Source organism: Poecilia mexicana, unplaced genomic scaffold, assembly GCF_051168715.1.
Source record: "Poecilia mexicana isolate PSO_F unplaced genomic scaffold, ASM5116871v1 scaffold_16, whole genome shotgun sequence".
NCBI lineage: Eukaryota > Metazoa > Chordata > Actinopteri > Cyprinodontiformes > Poeciliidae > Poecilia > Poecilia mexicana.
The window spans coordinates 22,658,275-22,676,305 of record NW_028263385.1 but is presented as its reverse complement, the minus strand read 5'-3'; the positions used below and the strand labels follow the sequence as shown (position 1 = coordinate 22,676,305).

General features: G+C 39.2%; 2 protein-coding genes and 1 non-coding gene across 3 annotated transcripts in view; 1 reads left to right on the top strand and 2 right to left on the bottom strand.

Annotated features, from left to right (window-relative positions):
* Window positions 1-211: 211 nt before the first annotated feature.
* ice1 (KIAA0947-like (H. sapiens)) lies at window positions 212-9,411 on the bottom strand. Its single transcript, XM_015002086.2, has 20 exons — window positions 9,193-9,411; window positions 8,999-9,057; window positions 8,100-8,211; window positions 7,911-7,987; window positions 7,613-7,650; window positions 7,444-7,526; window positions 7,251-7,327; window positions 7,097-7,134; window positions 6,868-6,950; window positions 6,733-6,769; window positions 6,497-6,547; window positions 6,306-6,389; window positions 5,854-6,209; window positions 3,317-5,668; window positions 2,859-3,027; window positions 2,509-2,669; window positions 1,996-2,186; window positions 1,309-1,409; window positions 1,103-1,201; window positions 212-966 (listed from the first exon to the last, which is right to left on the bottom strand). The coding sequence occupies exons 1-20, from the start codon at window positions 9,280-9,282 to the stop codon at window positions 785-787; spliced, it is 4,440 nt and encodes a 1,479-aa protein (XP_014857572.2). The 5' UTR covers window positions 9,283-9,411; the 3' UTR covers window positions 212-784.
* A 648-nt stretch (window positions 9,412-10,059) lies between these two features.
* Window positions 10,060-10,131, top strand: trnae-cuc (transfer RNA glutamic acid (anticodon CUC)). Its single transcript has one exon. It is a non-coding gene; the product is annotated as a tRNA-Glu (tRNA).
* Window positions 10,132-13,820: 3,689 nt separating this feature from the next.
* adamts16 (ADAM metallopeptidase with thrombospondin type 1 motif, 16) overlaps window positions 13,821-18,031 on the bottom strand; it is a 47,468-nt gene continuing 43,257 nt past the window's right edge. Inside the window, exons 19-24 of the mRNA XM_015002089.2 lie at window positions 16,985-17,189; window positions 16,446-16,640; window positions 16,272-16,328; window positions 15,937-16,152; window positions 15,399-15,546; window positions 13,821-15,312 (exon numbers count right to left, since the gene is read on the bottom strand). Coding sequence (XP_014857575.2) covers window positions 15,197-15,312; window positions 15,399-15,546; window positions 15,937-16,152; window positions 16,272-16,328; window positions 16,446-16,640; window positions 16,985-17,189 — 937 coding nt within the window. The 3' untranslated portion in view covers window positions 13,821-15,196. The remainder of the gene's footprint in view (window positions 15,313-15,398; window positions 15,547-15,936; window positions 16,153-16,271; window positions 16,329-16,445; window positions 16,641-16,984; window positions 17,190-18,031) is intronic.

Genomic DNA, 18,031 nt, shown 5'->3' with positions numbered 1-18,031 from the left:
GTTTGTTAGGATTGTTGGTTCTCTATCCTCCATTGGTTCTTTAAAACAACATGTAGCTTGTTACTTAATTCTTAAAGTCATAAAACACCAAAATCCTTGCAAAATACAAAACTGTATTTTTCCTCCCATTATTTGAGGGCATGGCTGGAGGGGTCAAACATAAAAAGTACATCAAGAACATACTAATTAGAAACTACAGCAAAAACATCAATTTATACAAGATGTGTTCATTTTAATAAGAAAAAAATAAAAGCATTTGAAGAAAACTGTACAAAACATTTACTTTGGCAAAACAAGACATTCAATATTTCTAATTAATATACACCAACTTCACAGATTAGCACACTGTACATATTATAAAGTTTTATACCATTACTTTGTTACCTGAAAATTGTGCAATGTCAAATAGTTCTACTATGTGTAGTTCTAGTGTGTTTTGCAGGATGTAAGACTAAACTTTAGGAAATAAAATTTTTTAGACTCCCCATAAAAGAAAATATTTACTCCAAAGACTTACAAATTTAAATGGAATTTAAAAATAGACAACATTTCTAAAGTCTGAAATTATTTGAAACAATCTTCTTTAAATGTGGACAAAAGTATTAAGATGGAGTTCAATAAACCCTGTAGCTTTACAAAGAACACACACCTTTTAGTCGCCACTCCTGCTTACATGGTAAACAGCTATATTAAGGATGCAGGTTGTAAATCAATATTGAGGTATTTGTCTTGTCTTAAAAATAGTTACATACAGAATTGATGGTCGATGTGGTTTAGTACATTTTCAGCTCCTGACATTTCTACAAATATATGCTATTTGATTAATGCAACTTGTGACAGCAGGAGGGACGTTCTGTGGAGCCTCGCCTCTCCACTCAGCCAAAGCATCCAGGGCTTGTTTGGGATTGCAGGGAGACAGCTCATAGATGCAGTAAATAGCTGCTAACTGGACCGTCCAAGGCACCCCTGCAGGAAAATGATATTGCGTGATTAGAACACTTCTGAGAATCTTTCGTAAACCGTTTCTCTTAATGTTTTTGGTCTGTCTGGCTATGCTACTACAGCTGAACAAAATTTGATAGTTTTCGCTGAAGCCCCATACCTTCAGCTTGTCCATGCCTTCCAAATGTGTTGATGATATTGGCAACAGTGACCAAAGAGGAAACAGAACCTTCTTTAAGGCCCAGCTGACCGAGCCGTCCTGTTTAAACACAAATGTAATCAGACTCTCCTCTGTCTAGTCATAATCCATTTTAAACATTAGGTCAAGTTGACATTAATATACAAGCAAAGAAGCAAACCACAGACCTATGAGTCGAAGTACGGTAGCAACAGTCTCATCTCGAACTGGTTCTTGCTGATCTCTTGGCTGTAGAACCCAGGCGTTCATTAACGGCCACAACTCTTTGCTGACAGAATAAAATGAACAACAGCACCCATAAATAAGAATATCTTGAAAAATGTATTCTTATGTCAAGTATTTATTTACTTTTGTGATTTTTGTCAACAACTAAAGAAACCCAATATTTTCAAAAACAATGTAACTAGATTAAATGCTTTGGGGCTTTTCTACTCATAGCACCCACTCCTAGCGCTTTACGCTAGTCATATTCACCAAACTGCATTCACAACACTTACATATTCATATACTGATACAAAGAAACACATCTTTGGTTTACATACCTCACCCAAGAGCATACTGACATGTGGTGGGGGTAGCCCAATCGTCCATGATTTTGTATGCCATAACATTACAACATAACTGTCCCCTATTAAAATTCTAATTTCAATGTTTGTTTTTTTTTGTTGGAAAATTGTAATATTCAGAGAAATGAAACTTGAAGTTTTAATTAGCCGTCAGCCATCTATCTATCTATCTATCTATCTCTCTCTCTCTCTATATATATATATATATATATATATATATATATATATATTCATTTAGCCACTGAAATAAACAAATTTTAAAAGTAAATTCTAATTCTAAGAGCATACCCCAGGATGTGTTCATAGGTCCATTTCCACTTTTTGTGTGAACACAGGAGGTACAGTGTGAAGATTTGTTCCCAGGCTCCAGCTCCAAGGTCTTCTCCATGGTGCACATGCTTCGTAAAAGACTGATTGTTTCCTGAACGGAGTTCTGTCAGAGTTCTAAGGATCAGCTGGTCAAGGTCACAAGGAGGATTCTGTGTTGATGACAGAAGGGGAGATATGGTTTCATTAAATCACAGAAGATTCGTATTCTCTAACATCAGACAACTAATGATGCCATCGCTGAGCCTCATAACTGATGTTTTTAACAGAAATGTAGTCGAATAAAGAGTGAGGCTCCTGTACTAATTGAAGCCACTAAAAACCCTCTTATTGAGGTTTGCCTTTGATTAATAATAAATGGAGCACGGGTTAATTCTAAAATAATTGGTTACTGTGTTTTTATTTGATCACGTACAGGATTTTAAACTTGTTTGCAAAAGAACCCAATTGCATAAAGTAATTTTAGCAGTATACCTTTTCCCAACCGAGGAAGGCTGACAGGCAGCCAAGAAGCCCTTCTGGTGCTTTCAGTTGGGTAACAGCATGAATGGCCTGGCACAGTAAGCTGCTGTGTGTCAGAACATTGGGCCATGTCGTCACCATAAACAAGACCAGTTTTGCCGAATCTGGGAAATCTGAAAAGGTAAAACAGCATAAAATAAATCATCACAAAATTTGAAAGTTAGATATAAGAAGACAAGGAAAAAAGATTTTAGGACTCATTTATATGTTAGATAATTTAAACCTAATTGTGTTTTAAAGTGGAAGTAAACAAATATGAATATTAGGTGTCTGTAAGGGGGAAAAAAAAAACAACTGCCCACCTTCAACAAGAATGCTGTAGGCTAGAATACGAGCCTTCTCCCAGTACTTCTTCTGTCTACAGATGCCTATGTAGACTCGACAGAGGGCTTGTAAGTAGTTTAGACAAAGGGCATTCTTTTCAGTCTTTAGTTTGGTCAATATGGCCACAATCATTTCATCTACCTGGAGCTGGTGAGAGGAAAGACGACATTTAAAATTAGCAAAATACCAACAAAATGGAAATAGACATTATTAATATCATCCAAGGAGAGTTTAAATTTGCTCTACATGAAACAGTGTAAACTCACTGCATGTTGCAGCTTGTTTGCTATGAACCCTAATTTAATTTTGTTGATTAATCAAGGATTTCCTAAAACTGTGGCACCTCTTTGGTCAAAAATGAACAGGAACAGAGCATTTAAGAAATAGTCTGCATCCCAGGCGTAGCCAAAGTCAGCCAATTAACGGGTATACTCACCAAGCTACATCTGCATACGTCAGAGATGACCTCTTTCTCCTCGTCTCTCAGGATAGGCTTTTTGGGCAGATTACCAACATAAAGGTGACTCTGGACAACTGGCAGCAAATCGAAGCATTGTTTTTTAATTTTGTTTAAATAGTCAACAATAAGATCCTGCTCAGCTGGTTCTTCAAATTCTATGCATGGAGATGCGGTATTGCTTTTCTTCTGATCTTTTGCCACAGTACTGGAAGAGGTTGCCTCACTGCCACCGTGTAAAGAGAAGGAAGTCTCCTGTTTGTCAGTAACATCAGCAGAACTGCTGTCAAGCTTTGGGAATTTACTGTTTTTGGACTGGGACGAATCGCCGGCAGGTCTTTTTTCTCCCCTGGTCTCTGTTTTTGTGAAGGCTGTGGAAGCGGAGCTGATGGTTTTGAAGCCTGATCTCTGATTGTCTGTTGTTTTGGGTAATACTCCATTCTCTGATGAACACATGCTAAGATTGACATTACCTTTCAAAATGTTAAGAGTCCAGGTACAGGCAGAGGAACCGAGGTCCATGGTATTTAGAATGCTCATGGAGTTTTCTTGAAGTGGACTGGTCGAAGACGAAGGGGAAGAATTAACTGCTTTGGCAGGCAAGCGACCAGGAACTGGCAACGCATGTTTTGGAGTGGCTGAGCTAAACTGGAGCGGTGACGAGGGGACTCCATTTGGATGGGTTGGACTGGTCAAGGAAGAAGAACAGCTGAGCTGCTGACTGTTGGGTGTTGAAAGGAATTTCACTGGAGTGGTAGAAGCAGAGCTATCCATCGGTGAAGGGAATGAAAGTTTTCCAATTGCATGGCTTGGGTTGATTGGCTTTACTGCTTTAGGAGGTGTTGTTACAGGGGTCAGGACAGGGGGAAGTGGAGGACCCATTTCCAAGAGAAGATGGCTGATGGACTCTGGTGTTTGAGTTGCTGTTGGACTGCCCACTGGAGTAACATTTTCCTCAGCATTTGCATCTAAATCTGGCTGTTCATGGACTGGTGTAAACGTCTCCAAGATCTGGTTTTGTTCTTTTGTGGCAGAAGAAATCTCATGGCATGAAGTAGTAGGATCAGAGTGAAGTTGGTTGACAATTTCCTTTTCTGAGGTGAGTAGATTGTTCTTTGCAACTTCCTCTTTGGCCTTAGCTTTTTCCGTGATTGGGTCAGTTTCCACAGGAAGCAGTTTTACTTGAGAAAACCGACATGAAGGACTTAACTGTCTACAAACAGAATGCCTTTTGTCTTCCAAGGATTTACAGTCAACAGTTATTTTTTCTGGGGACAATGAAGAGTCAGTATCAGGTGAACTGGGTCTTTTTGCTTCCTCTTTGTCAAAATCCTTTGGCGACAGAGCTGTAGAATTTGCTTCTTCGTGTTCCGGGTCAGGACAGTACCCCTCAACTTCTCTGTTCAAAACCGGAGACTCTTTAGGAGACAAAGGTTTGTCACAGGTATTCAGGTCTGAGGGTGAAGCTGTCACATCAACGTCTCTAGGAACTTGCACTGCATTCCCTTCGTTCTCCCCAGAGCAGTGGACTCCAGCATCTACTTCCATTCCCTCTTCAAGGATTTTATTCATGCCACAACTCATGCTGTCACTGCTGCTTGGTGGGGATTCCTCTGGCATTTCTGAGTCTTTGCAGAGAGCCCCTGAGGCAGTGAGATTTGCACTGTCCTGACAAGAATCCACATGACCTTTTTGGTCGTCTGTGACACTGGTGTCTTCCAAAGATTCTTTGCTTTTAAATTGGGCAACACATTGTTCATTTTCTGCTTCTCCAGAGTTTGCAGTTGCATCTCTTTCCCCATAAGAAGCAACTGTTGTGACATCAGGAATGTCACCTGGACTCACAGCTACATCCATCTTTGTAGCAGTATCCGACTTGTCTTCTTTTGCCCTTTCAAAAGCCGTTCCAGTATCACAGATATCTGCACTTTGATTGTTGGGATTTTCATTATGGGAATGCTCCATATCTTCATCTGGTAATGGGAGAGCTTCTTCTGAAACATTACTATGTAATAATAAAGACCGTAGCAGTTCGGGTGGGGACATGTTTTTTAGATAACTGTTGTTCTTATGAGGTTTATCTGCGCTTTCATTCAGTTCAGCACCACCCCCCAACCCACAGTGTCCATTGCCTTTTTTATCTGAAATGTGTTCCTGGATATCCACGTTATCTTTTTTGTAAAGTGACAGAGATTTTGGACTGTTGAGATGTAGTGGTGATGCTTTAGAGCTTGAAGGCTGATCTTGTTTAGGAAGTTGAACATCCTCAGAAAGTTCAGGGCTGTCAGTCTTTTCCTCACCATCCATCTCAGCATCTTCTACACTGGTGTCCTGAAAGATGGAAGCAAAAGTATAGCAGTTAAATAAACTTTATGTGTATAAAAATATTATTGTTTAATAGGTGACTGCATACAAAAAGGGTGACTTCAGTTAGTAGAAGAAGCTTCACATAGCTCAACCCCCCCCCCCCAAAAAAAAACAACAACAACAACAAAAAAAAAACAACAACTTCTCACCGATTCTGAAAGCGGAGATATGCAGGGTGGCAGTGGTTTAAAAAAATCCCTTATTTCATCAATAGATACACAAAGGTTGCCTTTGATGGGAGACGACTCATTATGTTTATTTTTCTTGGGTGACTCGTTGCTCTTTTTCAGTGTGTTGTCTTGATTCGAGTGGTGGGTAGAGGCTTGGTGCCTGCACGTGTCCTGCACCCGAGCACAAGGTCTCAACTTTGTGAGAGCAGATTTGGTCTCGACATGAAGAACGGTCGATTCCCTGATGGTCTCAGAAGCAGAGGCTGACATTCGCCTTTCATTCGCCTGCAGTTTGGTTTGTGGCGAAGGAGGAAGGGTCCGCCTGTGACCAAACTCTAACATAAAAGGCAAACATGACTGTGAGAACATAAAAAGATGTGCATTTCTCTTTTATCATGCAAGTGCAAAAGAGGTGTTAATGATGACCTCACCTGGTGACATGGATATGTTTGACAATTGTTCGTGCTCTGGATCCACACATTCCCATACACTCTGCAGCAGCAGCCGCAACTTTCCTGTAAGGTACGTAGAGAGATTTTTTACAAAGACAAATTAATTTTGGTTTTAGGCTTACTCGTGGTGCAAATCAAATGAATCATCATAAAAAGAGCCGTCATCATACCTTTGTCAACTTTTGGTGCTGCTCTTGTTTGAGTTGTAGAGCTCCTATAATCTGTTTTTTTTTAAAGACACAATTAGATTATTCGCAATGTTTTTGTTTGATATTTATTTACTTTATAAGTGAACATTAAGCAAACACTATGATACATTTGTTTTGCTTCTTAATTCTCAATAAACAGTAAAAATGAAACACCACCACAAATTAAGAATTAAAAAAAAAGGTTATGCATTCTGTACCTTTACATCTTTCTCTTTCCAGTTTTATCAGTCTCACCTGCAAAAAATGTTTAAAGACAAACACTCAGTTTGACTACTTGCCCCCGCCCCCACTCGTCCCCAAGTCTGCAGTTTCCTTTAGTGCTTTCACTGTACCTGGAGGTCACTAATGTTCCTTTCGAGCAGAATCTTCTCATTGGTCAGTTGAGATATTTGATAGTTCTGTTTGCAAATCGAGTCTGAAAATAAGTTTAGAAGAAGTAGAATTAAGAACCCGCCCAAGAAAACACACACACACACACACAAAAACAAGCTGTCTCAAACCAACAGACTCAGCAGATAAAGTTTCAGCTCATGTCAGAAAATACTAATGTCTAAAACTCACCTTCGAGCACTCTAACTTTGTTTTCCATTCTATCCTTCCTGTTGATCAGAAAAGAACATTGCATAACCATTACCCATGACAACAAAAATACACACCAAGTGTGAGTAGCATGGAAATAGTTGTTCTTCAGTAACAAAACAAACTGAACTCTTACATGTTTGTCATGATGGCATTCTCCTTTGTCAATTTATCAACCTTATTTGCTTGTTCCTGAGATTCCTTTAAAGATGCCTGATTTGAAAAAAACAAACAAAAAAAAACAAACAAAAGTTTACAAAGATATTGAGGAGATTAATGTTTTGGTCAATAAAATAACCATGAATTTTTGATGTTTGTTTATGTTTTACCTGAGTTTTTAATAAATCATTTTCAACAGCTGCTTTCTCTCTTTTCACACGTGCATTTTCAAGTCTCTGTGTTTCTGTTAAATCTAAGAGTTCAACACACACACACACAAAAATACTTAGCATAGTGTTAAAATCTTAGAAAAGTTTACTGAAAATAACAGCAATTTACCTTTCAAACATTTCAGCTCATCTCTAAGCGTTTCATTCCTAAGAAATAAAAAGAGTTACAGTGAGTTTTTCCACCATAATCCACTTAGCGCTGCAAATCTTTTGGGGTATATCTCTCCCAAATTTACAAATTACAAGTCTGACATATTGCACCCAAATGAATGGAAGCAAATACTACTTTGTGATCAATCAGATACAACCCCAGTTAAATACAATCCAGTTTGTGTATGCCACATGACACAATATGGAAAATTTCAAAGGGCAGGAGAATTGGAACTGCACTCAAAGCGGTTACTTACTCTGCCAACGTGTTGCTCTTTTCCTGCTTTAATTTGTCCATCTCTTCAGACAGCTGTTCATAGGCCTTAAGTGCACCCTATAAAAATAAAAAAATATAAGTGAGTTAAGTTTTGTACATTAGAAGCAAAAGGCAGATTAATTTAAGGAAAACTATTTTCTTAATTTTTTTGAGGAGAGATAAGATCTACCGTCTTCTCTTCCAGTTCGGCCTGTACGGATTCATAATCTGCTGTCTTTTTCTCCAGTGTAAACAACCGCATCTGCAGTTCCTCCAGTTGCTTTCGAAGCCTGATGGAGTCACTGCAAACATTAATACGTAATGAAAAAAAAGGAAGCTTTTATAAAATTTAAGGAAACAATGAAATAAGTTATAGTGAAAGCTGCTTTTTACTATTATTTCTTTTGAATGCTTTCATTCTACATTTTGTTTTTAAAAGTTTTGATTTTTGTCTGCTTTTAAGTTCATACTTGTTTATTTTACTTCTGAGATGTTAGGTAACACTATTGTATTTATTCATTGTTGTTTAAACTTTATTGGTCTTAATTGTTTAATTCAACTTAATATTTTCTTTCTGTGGTTTATTCACATTTCATTTCGGGTTTTGTTGTTGTTTTTTTAAATTACATTTATAGCTTTGGTAAGACTGTCTTTTCCGTAAATGCTATGGATTCAATGAGAGTGTGTGTATGTTGTTTGTGTGCAATCAGGTGGTGAAGTGTGCTGGTTTGTTTTAATTCTTGTATTATCTTAGGCTTCTCCAAAGCAGTTTGTGCCACATTTTCTTATGAGTAGTGCTGCTGGTAGACTGGCAAAGTAAAACTATCTGCATTAGCTGAGTGAAATAACAAAATGGAATCTTTTTCCCCCCTTAAGTCTATTTTATGGCTATAATTATGAAAGCAATGAAACATATGTAATAACAAGAACAACAACAATAACAATAGATAGATAGATACAATTTAGTCACGATAAGCTTAGTCTATCTTTTAAAACTTTTAACTCGGCTCCTGTAGCAAGCGAATTTATCTGCATTTGGCTGTGTTAGGAAGTGTCACCATGACAACTCATCTTGAAGCAGATACTCACTCGGTAGCTGCTATTTTCTGTTTCAGAGCAAGAAATGATGCGACGTACTCCGTTAGGCTCTGCTCAACAAAATAAGGGACACACAAAAAATAGAGGTGTAAGTATGTGTAATCATCAACATGCTAAATTCAGATTTGAGACTGTTAACGTGGTTAATCTAGAGAGTCTTTCCTGTCTAAGAAACCAAGACTAACCTGGTGCAAAACAGAGCAGTTCTGACAACTTCCAACTGTCGCATCCGCGGCTATTGCTGCCGTGTTGGACTGACTTTCTCCTGGCATCATGACAGGACCATTAATTCCACTACGTCGCACAATATACTTAATAAAGAGACTTCCAATCAAAGAGTCAACGCTCGGCGTCACATATTCCAAACGGCATCAAAACAACTTCACGTTTTCGCGTATCCCACGTTGATCAAGGCCCCAGTTCGGACCCTGCAAGGAAGAGGAGCTTCGGAAAACGCCTGTAAAATTTGTGGCTTAATTTTCCTCTCTATGAGGTATATTCTTCCTTTATATTGTATAAAAACAACAATAGCATCCGTAAACAGGTTTAACGTTTTTTGTGTTAGTTCTAAGTTTAATATTTGTTTTATGCCATAGTATTTTGATTCAGGCAGTTTGTTGTGGCGAAAGACTCTACAAGATACGATTGCGACTCAACATGTACCCTGTAGGGGTCGCATTAAAGTTTCGTTTTACCGTGTGATTTATAATTTGCTGCGCTTAAACTTGACATAGTGATTAAAAAAGTGATTCACTGTTTATATTGAAACAGCGGAGAGTATGTTGGTATCAAACGGTATTCTTCAGTGAAATAATACATCTCTCTGTGGCGCTGGTATACATTCGAAAAACATGTCAGCTAATGCTTTATTTATTATTGTTTTACTGGAATGAGAAAATATGAGAGCGAAATAAAGAACATGTAGTTGCGGGTTGTGTTAACTATGCAGTATTCGACAATGATGGTTGACTGTTTTCATGTCAGGCCGACTTGAAAGAGATGCTACCGAATAATATTCTACAAAGCACAAGTTGTGCCAGACGCGATTTAGATCCCTGGTGGTCTAGTGGTTAGGATTCGGCGCTCTCACCGCCGCGGCCCGGGTTCGATTCCCGGTCAGGGAATAATTTTATTCTTTCCACACTGTGTTTGCGTTTACGACATTAGATAAAATAAAACGAGCTAAAATATGGTCCAGGATAGCAAAGAGTACTGATAAAATTGAAAAACAGACATTTTTATGCTCCTTCACAAGTTCTGTGAGAACGTTCTCAATGTGTTCTAAGGTCTGTACTAGAACATGCATAAATAACTGTTTTACCCTGTGATTACAGCAGATTGTTTTTTTTAGTTCAAATTTCATTTTGAAGGTGACTCTGGGACAAAAAAGTTTTGGACTATTGTGACATTAAGCATCCACCAGAGGGATACATGCTGAAAATATTGTGAGCATGGTAGAAAAAATGTGGCATGTCTTCTACAGGCAGCAGACTTATAAGACAACTCTTTGTTCAGTCTTGTTCTTTGTCTATAGAGCTGCTACCAAATCCCAAAAGGATGCTCTGGTTGAGGAAACTGTGGTGGAGCGATGACAGAAGAACAACAGTTTTACTCAAAGATTGGCACTCCTTAGTCTTCTCAGAAAATACAGCCTTCTGTGTTCCCCCAACCTTACGCTTCATAAAAATTAGAATCAAGCCACCTTTATGTTGCCTTCTGGTTTATATGCAAACTCTAGTCTACATGATCATTTCTAAATACCAGTCATATTTTGTTCCATGTATTGTTCCTTTGATTTGAAATGTGTTGTTTTGCCATTAGAGGGTGATATTGCATCACTTACGCCCTTCTCCAACTCTCAGCCTCTCTTTTTAAACACACAGGATCTATTATTGCATGGAAGTATAATGAAAGACTAACACTTTGTGTTTAGATGTGCAAACAAGCCTAGCTGAAGGTAATTTCCAGTTACTAAACAACTATAATATAAGGTCTATGGCATTCTTATTTTGCATAATTTTTCCTTCCCACAAAGACAAAAGGCACTTTGATTCATGATCCCTAGTCTTCTTCTTTTTTTTTTTTTTTTGGTTTTTAAAATCCAGTCCAGACATTTCCCACAGTATTTGATTTAGATGTACTCTACAGCAGCAAACTGTCTGGGAGACATGTTCTTAATGTTATAAATACTGCAGAGTGGTACCTTAGGGAAGAACAGATGGGAGACGTTGCATGAAGAAAACAAAAGACACCTCAATTTCTGTTCTGGTAACAGTTTTCAAAGGACAGTACAAAAGGCTGATTTTATCAACATCTGTCCCTGGGGTTTTGATATCAGCTTCTCATAATGCCAATATTAAAATTAGAGCATATTGCTAAGCCTAAAGCAGACTAGCCAGATTAAGTGAATCTAACATTTTTGTTTCCACGTGCAACTCACGTAGGTAATGTGGAGAAAATTTCAAGACCTGCATTGTCTGTGAAAGTGAGTCATGTCTTTGTAACCTGGCCATATGGAGCGATGTGTTGTTTTTCATTGACACTATGCAATCACTGTAGGGGCATTAGCATGGAAAAATCCCAAACTTTCTGGATAGGGTAGTGACCTATTGCAAAAAGAAATTGGTATTAGCGCAGTTTTGCCTTTGAGACTAAGATTTTCCAATACTTCACAAAATCGTTTAGGATGTGAGTTAATCGTGTTTTAGAAATATAGGGACACATTGTCTTTTCTACCTGCTGTAGCTTTTTCCACTAAAAGTTTTGAGTAGAAGGTTTGTCAGGTTTGCTGTAGGTGCATCCTGATGGAATGATAATAAGCCTGTAACTTCAGATGAACCTTCTGAGTGTAGCCTGAAGGCTAAAGAGCCACCTCTCTCTCCAAACAGATGCTGTTAGAGATAGTCCGGCTTCTTTCAAGTGGAAAGGTGAGTGCTGTGTAAGCTTCCTATCTTCCCGTCTGTCTCTCACAGATAATCTGTTGTGCTGCCTGACATGAGTGGGGTAACATTTTGAATGTGGCCTGATTGGTATCTGTCAGCTTTGTTACCTACAGGAAGCCTTTATCTGACTACTATCTCTTAGTAAACACACATGCTTCAGCCTTATCATCTCTTTCTTTTTTGGGTGATGTGGTTTTTATTTTTCTTACTTTTGGCTGACTATGAAAATAACAGTTTCTGCATAAGAAGAGTCACAAGAAATACTTTCAAAAAGGAATTACAGAAGTGATATTTAACTAAGGGTGAAAAGGTACGTAGTTCTCCTACAAATTACCTGCTGAAAGAATTGGACGACTCAGGTAAAATCGGCACTTTTCCGATCAGTGAGCGCACGATGGAAACAACAGTGTGATAACCCCACCAGCTAAACCTCAAAGTTAGCTGCTTTCAGAACCAATAAGGTGTTTAAAGATGAAGCCGGTGGAAGCAGCACAGAGCTAATTAAACGATACCGCTTTTTCTATGACACGTCCACACACGTCTGTGTTTCCTTCAGGTTACAGTATAGAGGAGACTTGTTTTAGCAGATAACAGAAAGGCTAAACATAATAATCCAGAGATGCTCTGTTTTGTCCCTTTAAGCTTTCAATATATCTGACATGGAATATGATGAATTTAGGACTTTTGGCCTTTTGAAAGTCTGAGGTTGTTCAATTAATCTATATTTTCTAGGACGGAGATGATTGCATTAACATGACCAATTTATTCAAAGTAAAAATGGTCAAGCAAATAAACATTTTAAACATGTGGGAACAGGACAACCATAGCTACAACTGAGCATCCCTAGGGAATGCATTTGGAGATAACCGTTTTAATAGCGATAGCCATGCAACACAACTCTCCAACGCTTTGGAGAGTTGTGTTGCTCTGTCAGCAAATTTTAAATAAAACCGTTCTTTTTTCACTAAAGACAATTTAGCAGATGAACACATGAAAATGTCTCTTTTAGTGCATAGGTTGCCTCCTCCTGGTTAATTCATCTTCATCTATGACATCACCATCTACCCCTTCCACTGTTTCTTTCTACATTCTGTCATCTCCTACTTCTCTTCCTCCCTCGCTCTTCATCTAAACGCCTTAGGACTGTGCCTGCAGGCTGATGACAATGGCTATTTTGTTTTAACTGTCTGCGTTTCTCTGACTAGAGCTGAAATGAGGAAAGAGCAGGGTCCACTCCAGGCACAATATGTCATAGGTGCTGAAATTCCCAAAACCACACTGGCATCACTGCTAGTCAGAGTCCTGGCATGGACGTCTGCAAGCCTCCACGCTGAAAACTAGATCTAAGCATTAGGACTGTCCTGGTTTCGGGGTTTGCTGGAGAACACAAACTCTGGTATGGAAGTTTCTTCCCCAGCATCACATTGTTTGAGTCCCATCAAGAGGCTTAGACCAGTGCAACCAGAAAATATATTTTTAAAATAAAAATGTCACAGAACCAATGGCATTGTATTTCTAAAGCTTTGTATGATTTTGGAAGATCCCAATCAGTCAGCGCACTGTGTCTCACACTGTCAGCCTAAAGCAATAGCAGGATGTATTATATTAAACATACACTGCTGATTAAAATCTCAAGAGACAAAAATCAGAGTAGGAAAATGACTCAAAACTGCATTTAAAGTCAAGTATGCTGTTCATCAGCTGATCAAAAAAAGAAGACCATGGAGAAAAAAATATCAACTGAACGTGTGCATGTAATTTATGTATTTCAAAGCAAAACGAGATAACACAGGGGGTTTTAATGTGTTCAACATGCGCCGCAGAGAACAAATACAGTGAATTGCAGGAATTCAAAATTAAAGAGACAAAGAGAGAGTTAGAACATGTTTATTTATTTATTTCTTCACAAACTTAAAATACAATTGTCGAAACCAACTGGTAAAAGCAGAGTATTAAACTATGAAGTACAAAACAACAGTCTAGCCCCCTGGGACGAAGATAAAAACAGACAAAAACTTCAACCCATTATGAGGGCAAGGTGACAGCACCCTGCTGTGTTTAAAACATAAGCCAAAGAAATATAACTAAAAGCTCACATTTCTCTCCTGAGTTTTTCTCCACATTGCATCTATCCACTTAGAGATTCAAAGTTTATACTCCCTGTAGGAATACATTCAATCCCACTTTCAGCTAAACAGGATGACATCAGATCTCATGTTATGGCACACAACTGTTGATGTTATTTCGTTTTAAATGCACAAGGTCAGACAGCCAGATCATCAACTATTGCCTAATTGCTAGTAGACCATAGTGACATGTAATGCATTGCTGTGCCATATTTAAGACATATCAAATGTCGCAAGACAGTTTAAATAATATGCCAACAAAGCTACCGTTGAAGTTTGAACTTAGTTGTTTATGTTAAGCACAAGTTAGGATATAATGAAAGGCTAAAAGTTGTTGTTTGGTCAGTATGTGACAAAACGCATGAAAGCACACGGCTTTAGGTATTGTGAAAGAGTGTGTATAGAGCTTAATAATACAGTCTTTCAGCAACGCTGTATTGTAAAGCAAATAAATAAAACAAACAATACTGTACACATGTAACACAATTCTTTCCTGAATCCTAAGGATATCACTGTTTCTGTGAAATCAAAGTGACAACTTGTAGCACCACTAAGTATGAAGGCCAGTTCACACAGATATGTCTTCTTTCAAAGTAGCTCTCTAATGTATGACGTTTGGTACTTGACTCCAGAAATTCTAACTTTTCACCGGATATTTTTTTTATGTCAGTATTTGGGTACATTTTTAATTGTAAATGCATCTTTGAAGCATCCTTTTTTTCCCCCTCATAAGACCATGTGCATTTTCCAAGTCAATAAAGAAAGACTCCATAACACTTGTTGACGCCTTGCAGTGTTTAAAACCTCATCTTGTCGCTTTTTGTCCAGGGGATGGTGACTCTGCTAGGTAGGAACCATCTCTCCTGTTAGCTTGCATCTTAATATTTCCTGCTCAGAATTCTGTTCTCCAATGCATCCCAGTCTTTCTGTCAGAATCAGGTCATTCAGATGTCCGGCATCACAGACAGAACCAAAGCCACAACATCTCTTTTGCGTGTTTAAACCTTTTTTCAGTGCTCGCCACATGCTTCTGACAAAAACGTATCTTTTCATGCATGGGCATCAATATAGTCAGTTGACTATTCAGCTACATATGTACCACCGACAGTCGCTTTGAATGGTTATAGGTTGGAATTTGAACAGGAGTAGCAGCACTGCTTGCCATAGAACTTGTGGTTACAGACTCCGTGTTGAGGCACCAGGTAGCACCAGTTGAAGTAATCCCTACAAGCCAGATCTGTGGAAAAGCACAAAACAAGAAAACAAATTGTTCAATGTTTCTGTCACATTTTAGGGAAGATTAATAAATTAAGGCTTCAGTACCTTTCTTCTCTGGTTGTGGGCAGAAGTTCGTGTTGCAGGCCTGAGACGATGAGGGTCGGAGATGGTGGACACAGCCAACAGCAGGCTTTTCCTGGATCTGACACTGCACTGTCCTGACTTGAACGCCTCCTCCACATGTTACTGAGCACTGTGCAAGAAAAGAAGTACCTTAAAATGAACACAGTGAAGTAAACTTTTGCACCAAGTACAAGTTCCTTTACTGTCTTGTCTCTTGTTAATCCTCAACTGCTCATTTGGGAAGCATATTTATACTAGAGATTTACCCAATTGGATTCCGATTAAGTCAGTCCCGATTAATGACCAACTGATCATAAGATTTCAAAGAAAATTCAGAACTTTTTAAAATCAGTGAACATCAATATGCAAACAATGTCAAACCCCGCTTTTCAGAGTGGGACCTGTTACTGACTGAAGGAGACTTGCGGTTAGTTAAGCTAAGGCAATAATCCATATAAGCAAATCAAAATTAGGATACCAAACTCTGATCAGTCCGTTTCTAATCTTTATGTCATCTTACCTGAGACCAAGGAGATGAGTCCCACTCTGGTGACGGTGCAGCTTGAGGGAGAGGCTGAGGTGGGTAGAGGTGATGAGGCGTCCTCCATCGGTAGAGCGGTGGAGTAGTGCGGGTTGGACACTCGGCCAGGAGGCAGGGCCTTTGGAGCTCCACTTTGGGCTTGGGGACATGGTGGCACTTTTTGGCAGTAAGTTCTCTGTACTTTCCTGCAGTGTCCTTCGTTAAGAAAAGTGATATCCAAGTAGGGTCACTTTCAATAATGTTCATGGCGAGTGAACTTAAACATGGCACTGACTATTTTGTTGCTCACTAGACTAAACGCATACAATACACACCTTTTCAGCACACTTGATGAAGCGTGCCTGATAACCCCGGCCACATGTTGCCGAACACTGAACGTCCGCAACAAATCACAGAGAGGAACAACAGACCACGTCAGCACAAAATCAACAAAGCTTGCGAACAAATACAACAATCTAAAGAATGTTCTAAAATCATCGCCACTGTACCTCTTGCCATGTGGAGACAAACCACTGGGTCTTACGTTGTTTCTGACAGCGTTTGATGAAGCAGGATTCTTGAGTGGCAGGTTTCTGCAGGCCTGCACACTCGCTGTCAGGCAGCGTGCGCGTCTGAGCACCTGGGTTGCTGCTCGTGCACAGCACGCTCCTCTTCTTCAGACCGTGGCCACACTTGCGTGAGCACTGCCGAACGCAAAAGCAGCGTGAACATGCTGTGTGTGCTATTTAAGATCATGTGGCAATAAATGGAAAACTTTATCAGATATAGATTTTATTCGTGACCAAAAGATGGGAGGTCTGAGTTTGTCGTCATCACAAATGTAAGAAAGTAGGTTTGTCAAACAACAGTCGTGTTATTTTTATTAGGGTTGCACAGGAGTACTAGGTGCAGACATTATATGTTCCTTAAATGTGGACTAAAGCTTTATGCTACAAGAAAACTTCTTTATATTCACAGACGTCTGTCAAAAAAAAAAAAAGAAGAAAGAAATGTCTTTCTCAGTGAATGTTATATTTCACATACTCACCTGAGACCATGGCCCAGTGCTCCACACCGGCGGGCAGCTATGTGTGTTGCAGGTTTGCCTCGTTGCCGGGGCCGAGTGTGGACACTGAGAATCTGCCAGGGTGTCTGCGTTGGTTTGACTGGTTTTCTGGACACACTGAACCTGCCGTGTCTGCTCCCCTCCTCCGCAGCTCCGGCTGCATGCCCCCCACTCCCCTGCAGACCAGCTGGAACAACACAACACAAGTCCACTGAGTAAACATGCGCAGCTCCTCAATCACTTACTCAAGACAAGCCTGAAGGGCTCCATGAATGAGAGCATGATCGCTGTACGGCAGCAGTTGCTGAAGACCACCTGGGGTGCTTCAAATACTTATTTTCCATTTTGAGAGAATAACTCAGAGGAAGAATGACTGTAAATCTTACATGTGGTGGTTTATGCTTCTTGCAAAGCATATTTAGTACTTTGGTAGCAGTTTATAGACATGTGCAAGTCCAAATTTTACTCCGGAGGGTATAAAAAGAAATATATATAGCAGTGTATGTCAAAACAGCATCCTAAATCCTAATTCAAAAACTTTGACCCCCTACTTGCCCAAAGCCAGCCTGCGCTACTGCTGAAACTTAAACATCAGCTAATATTGCTGTTGTTATAACCTCCATTTGTGCTGAGCACTTTTAAGCAAATGTACACAAGACTGAAAAACATTTTCTGGCTTTAAATAAACTGTTTATTTAGCTCCCTTCAGTCTACTGTTCCTCAGTTTCCAACAGTGCAGTTCATGCTCAAGTCGGAAGAAATAAATTGCACAATCCCTAAGTGCTCTCTCAAAGTTTTTTGCACCTCCCGCTGACCCAAGATGCATGGTTCAAACAGCTCAATCGCTGACCTCATCCGAATGTACCCGTACTGTTTCATACCTTTCACGCATGCTTAACCACGTATTTGACAGTCTGTTGAAATACACGGTTAAGCATGCAGGCATAAAACAAGCATGTAAATTCTGTAATTTGTAATGTTTATTGGGTTGCAATCAGGCTTTTGTGGAGGTTAAATACATCAAGAATT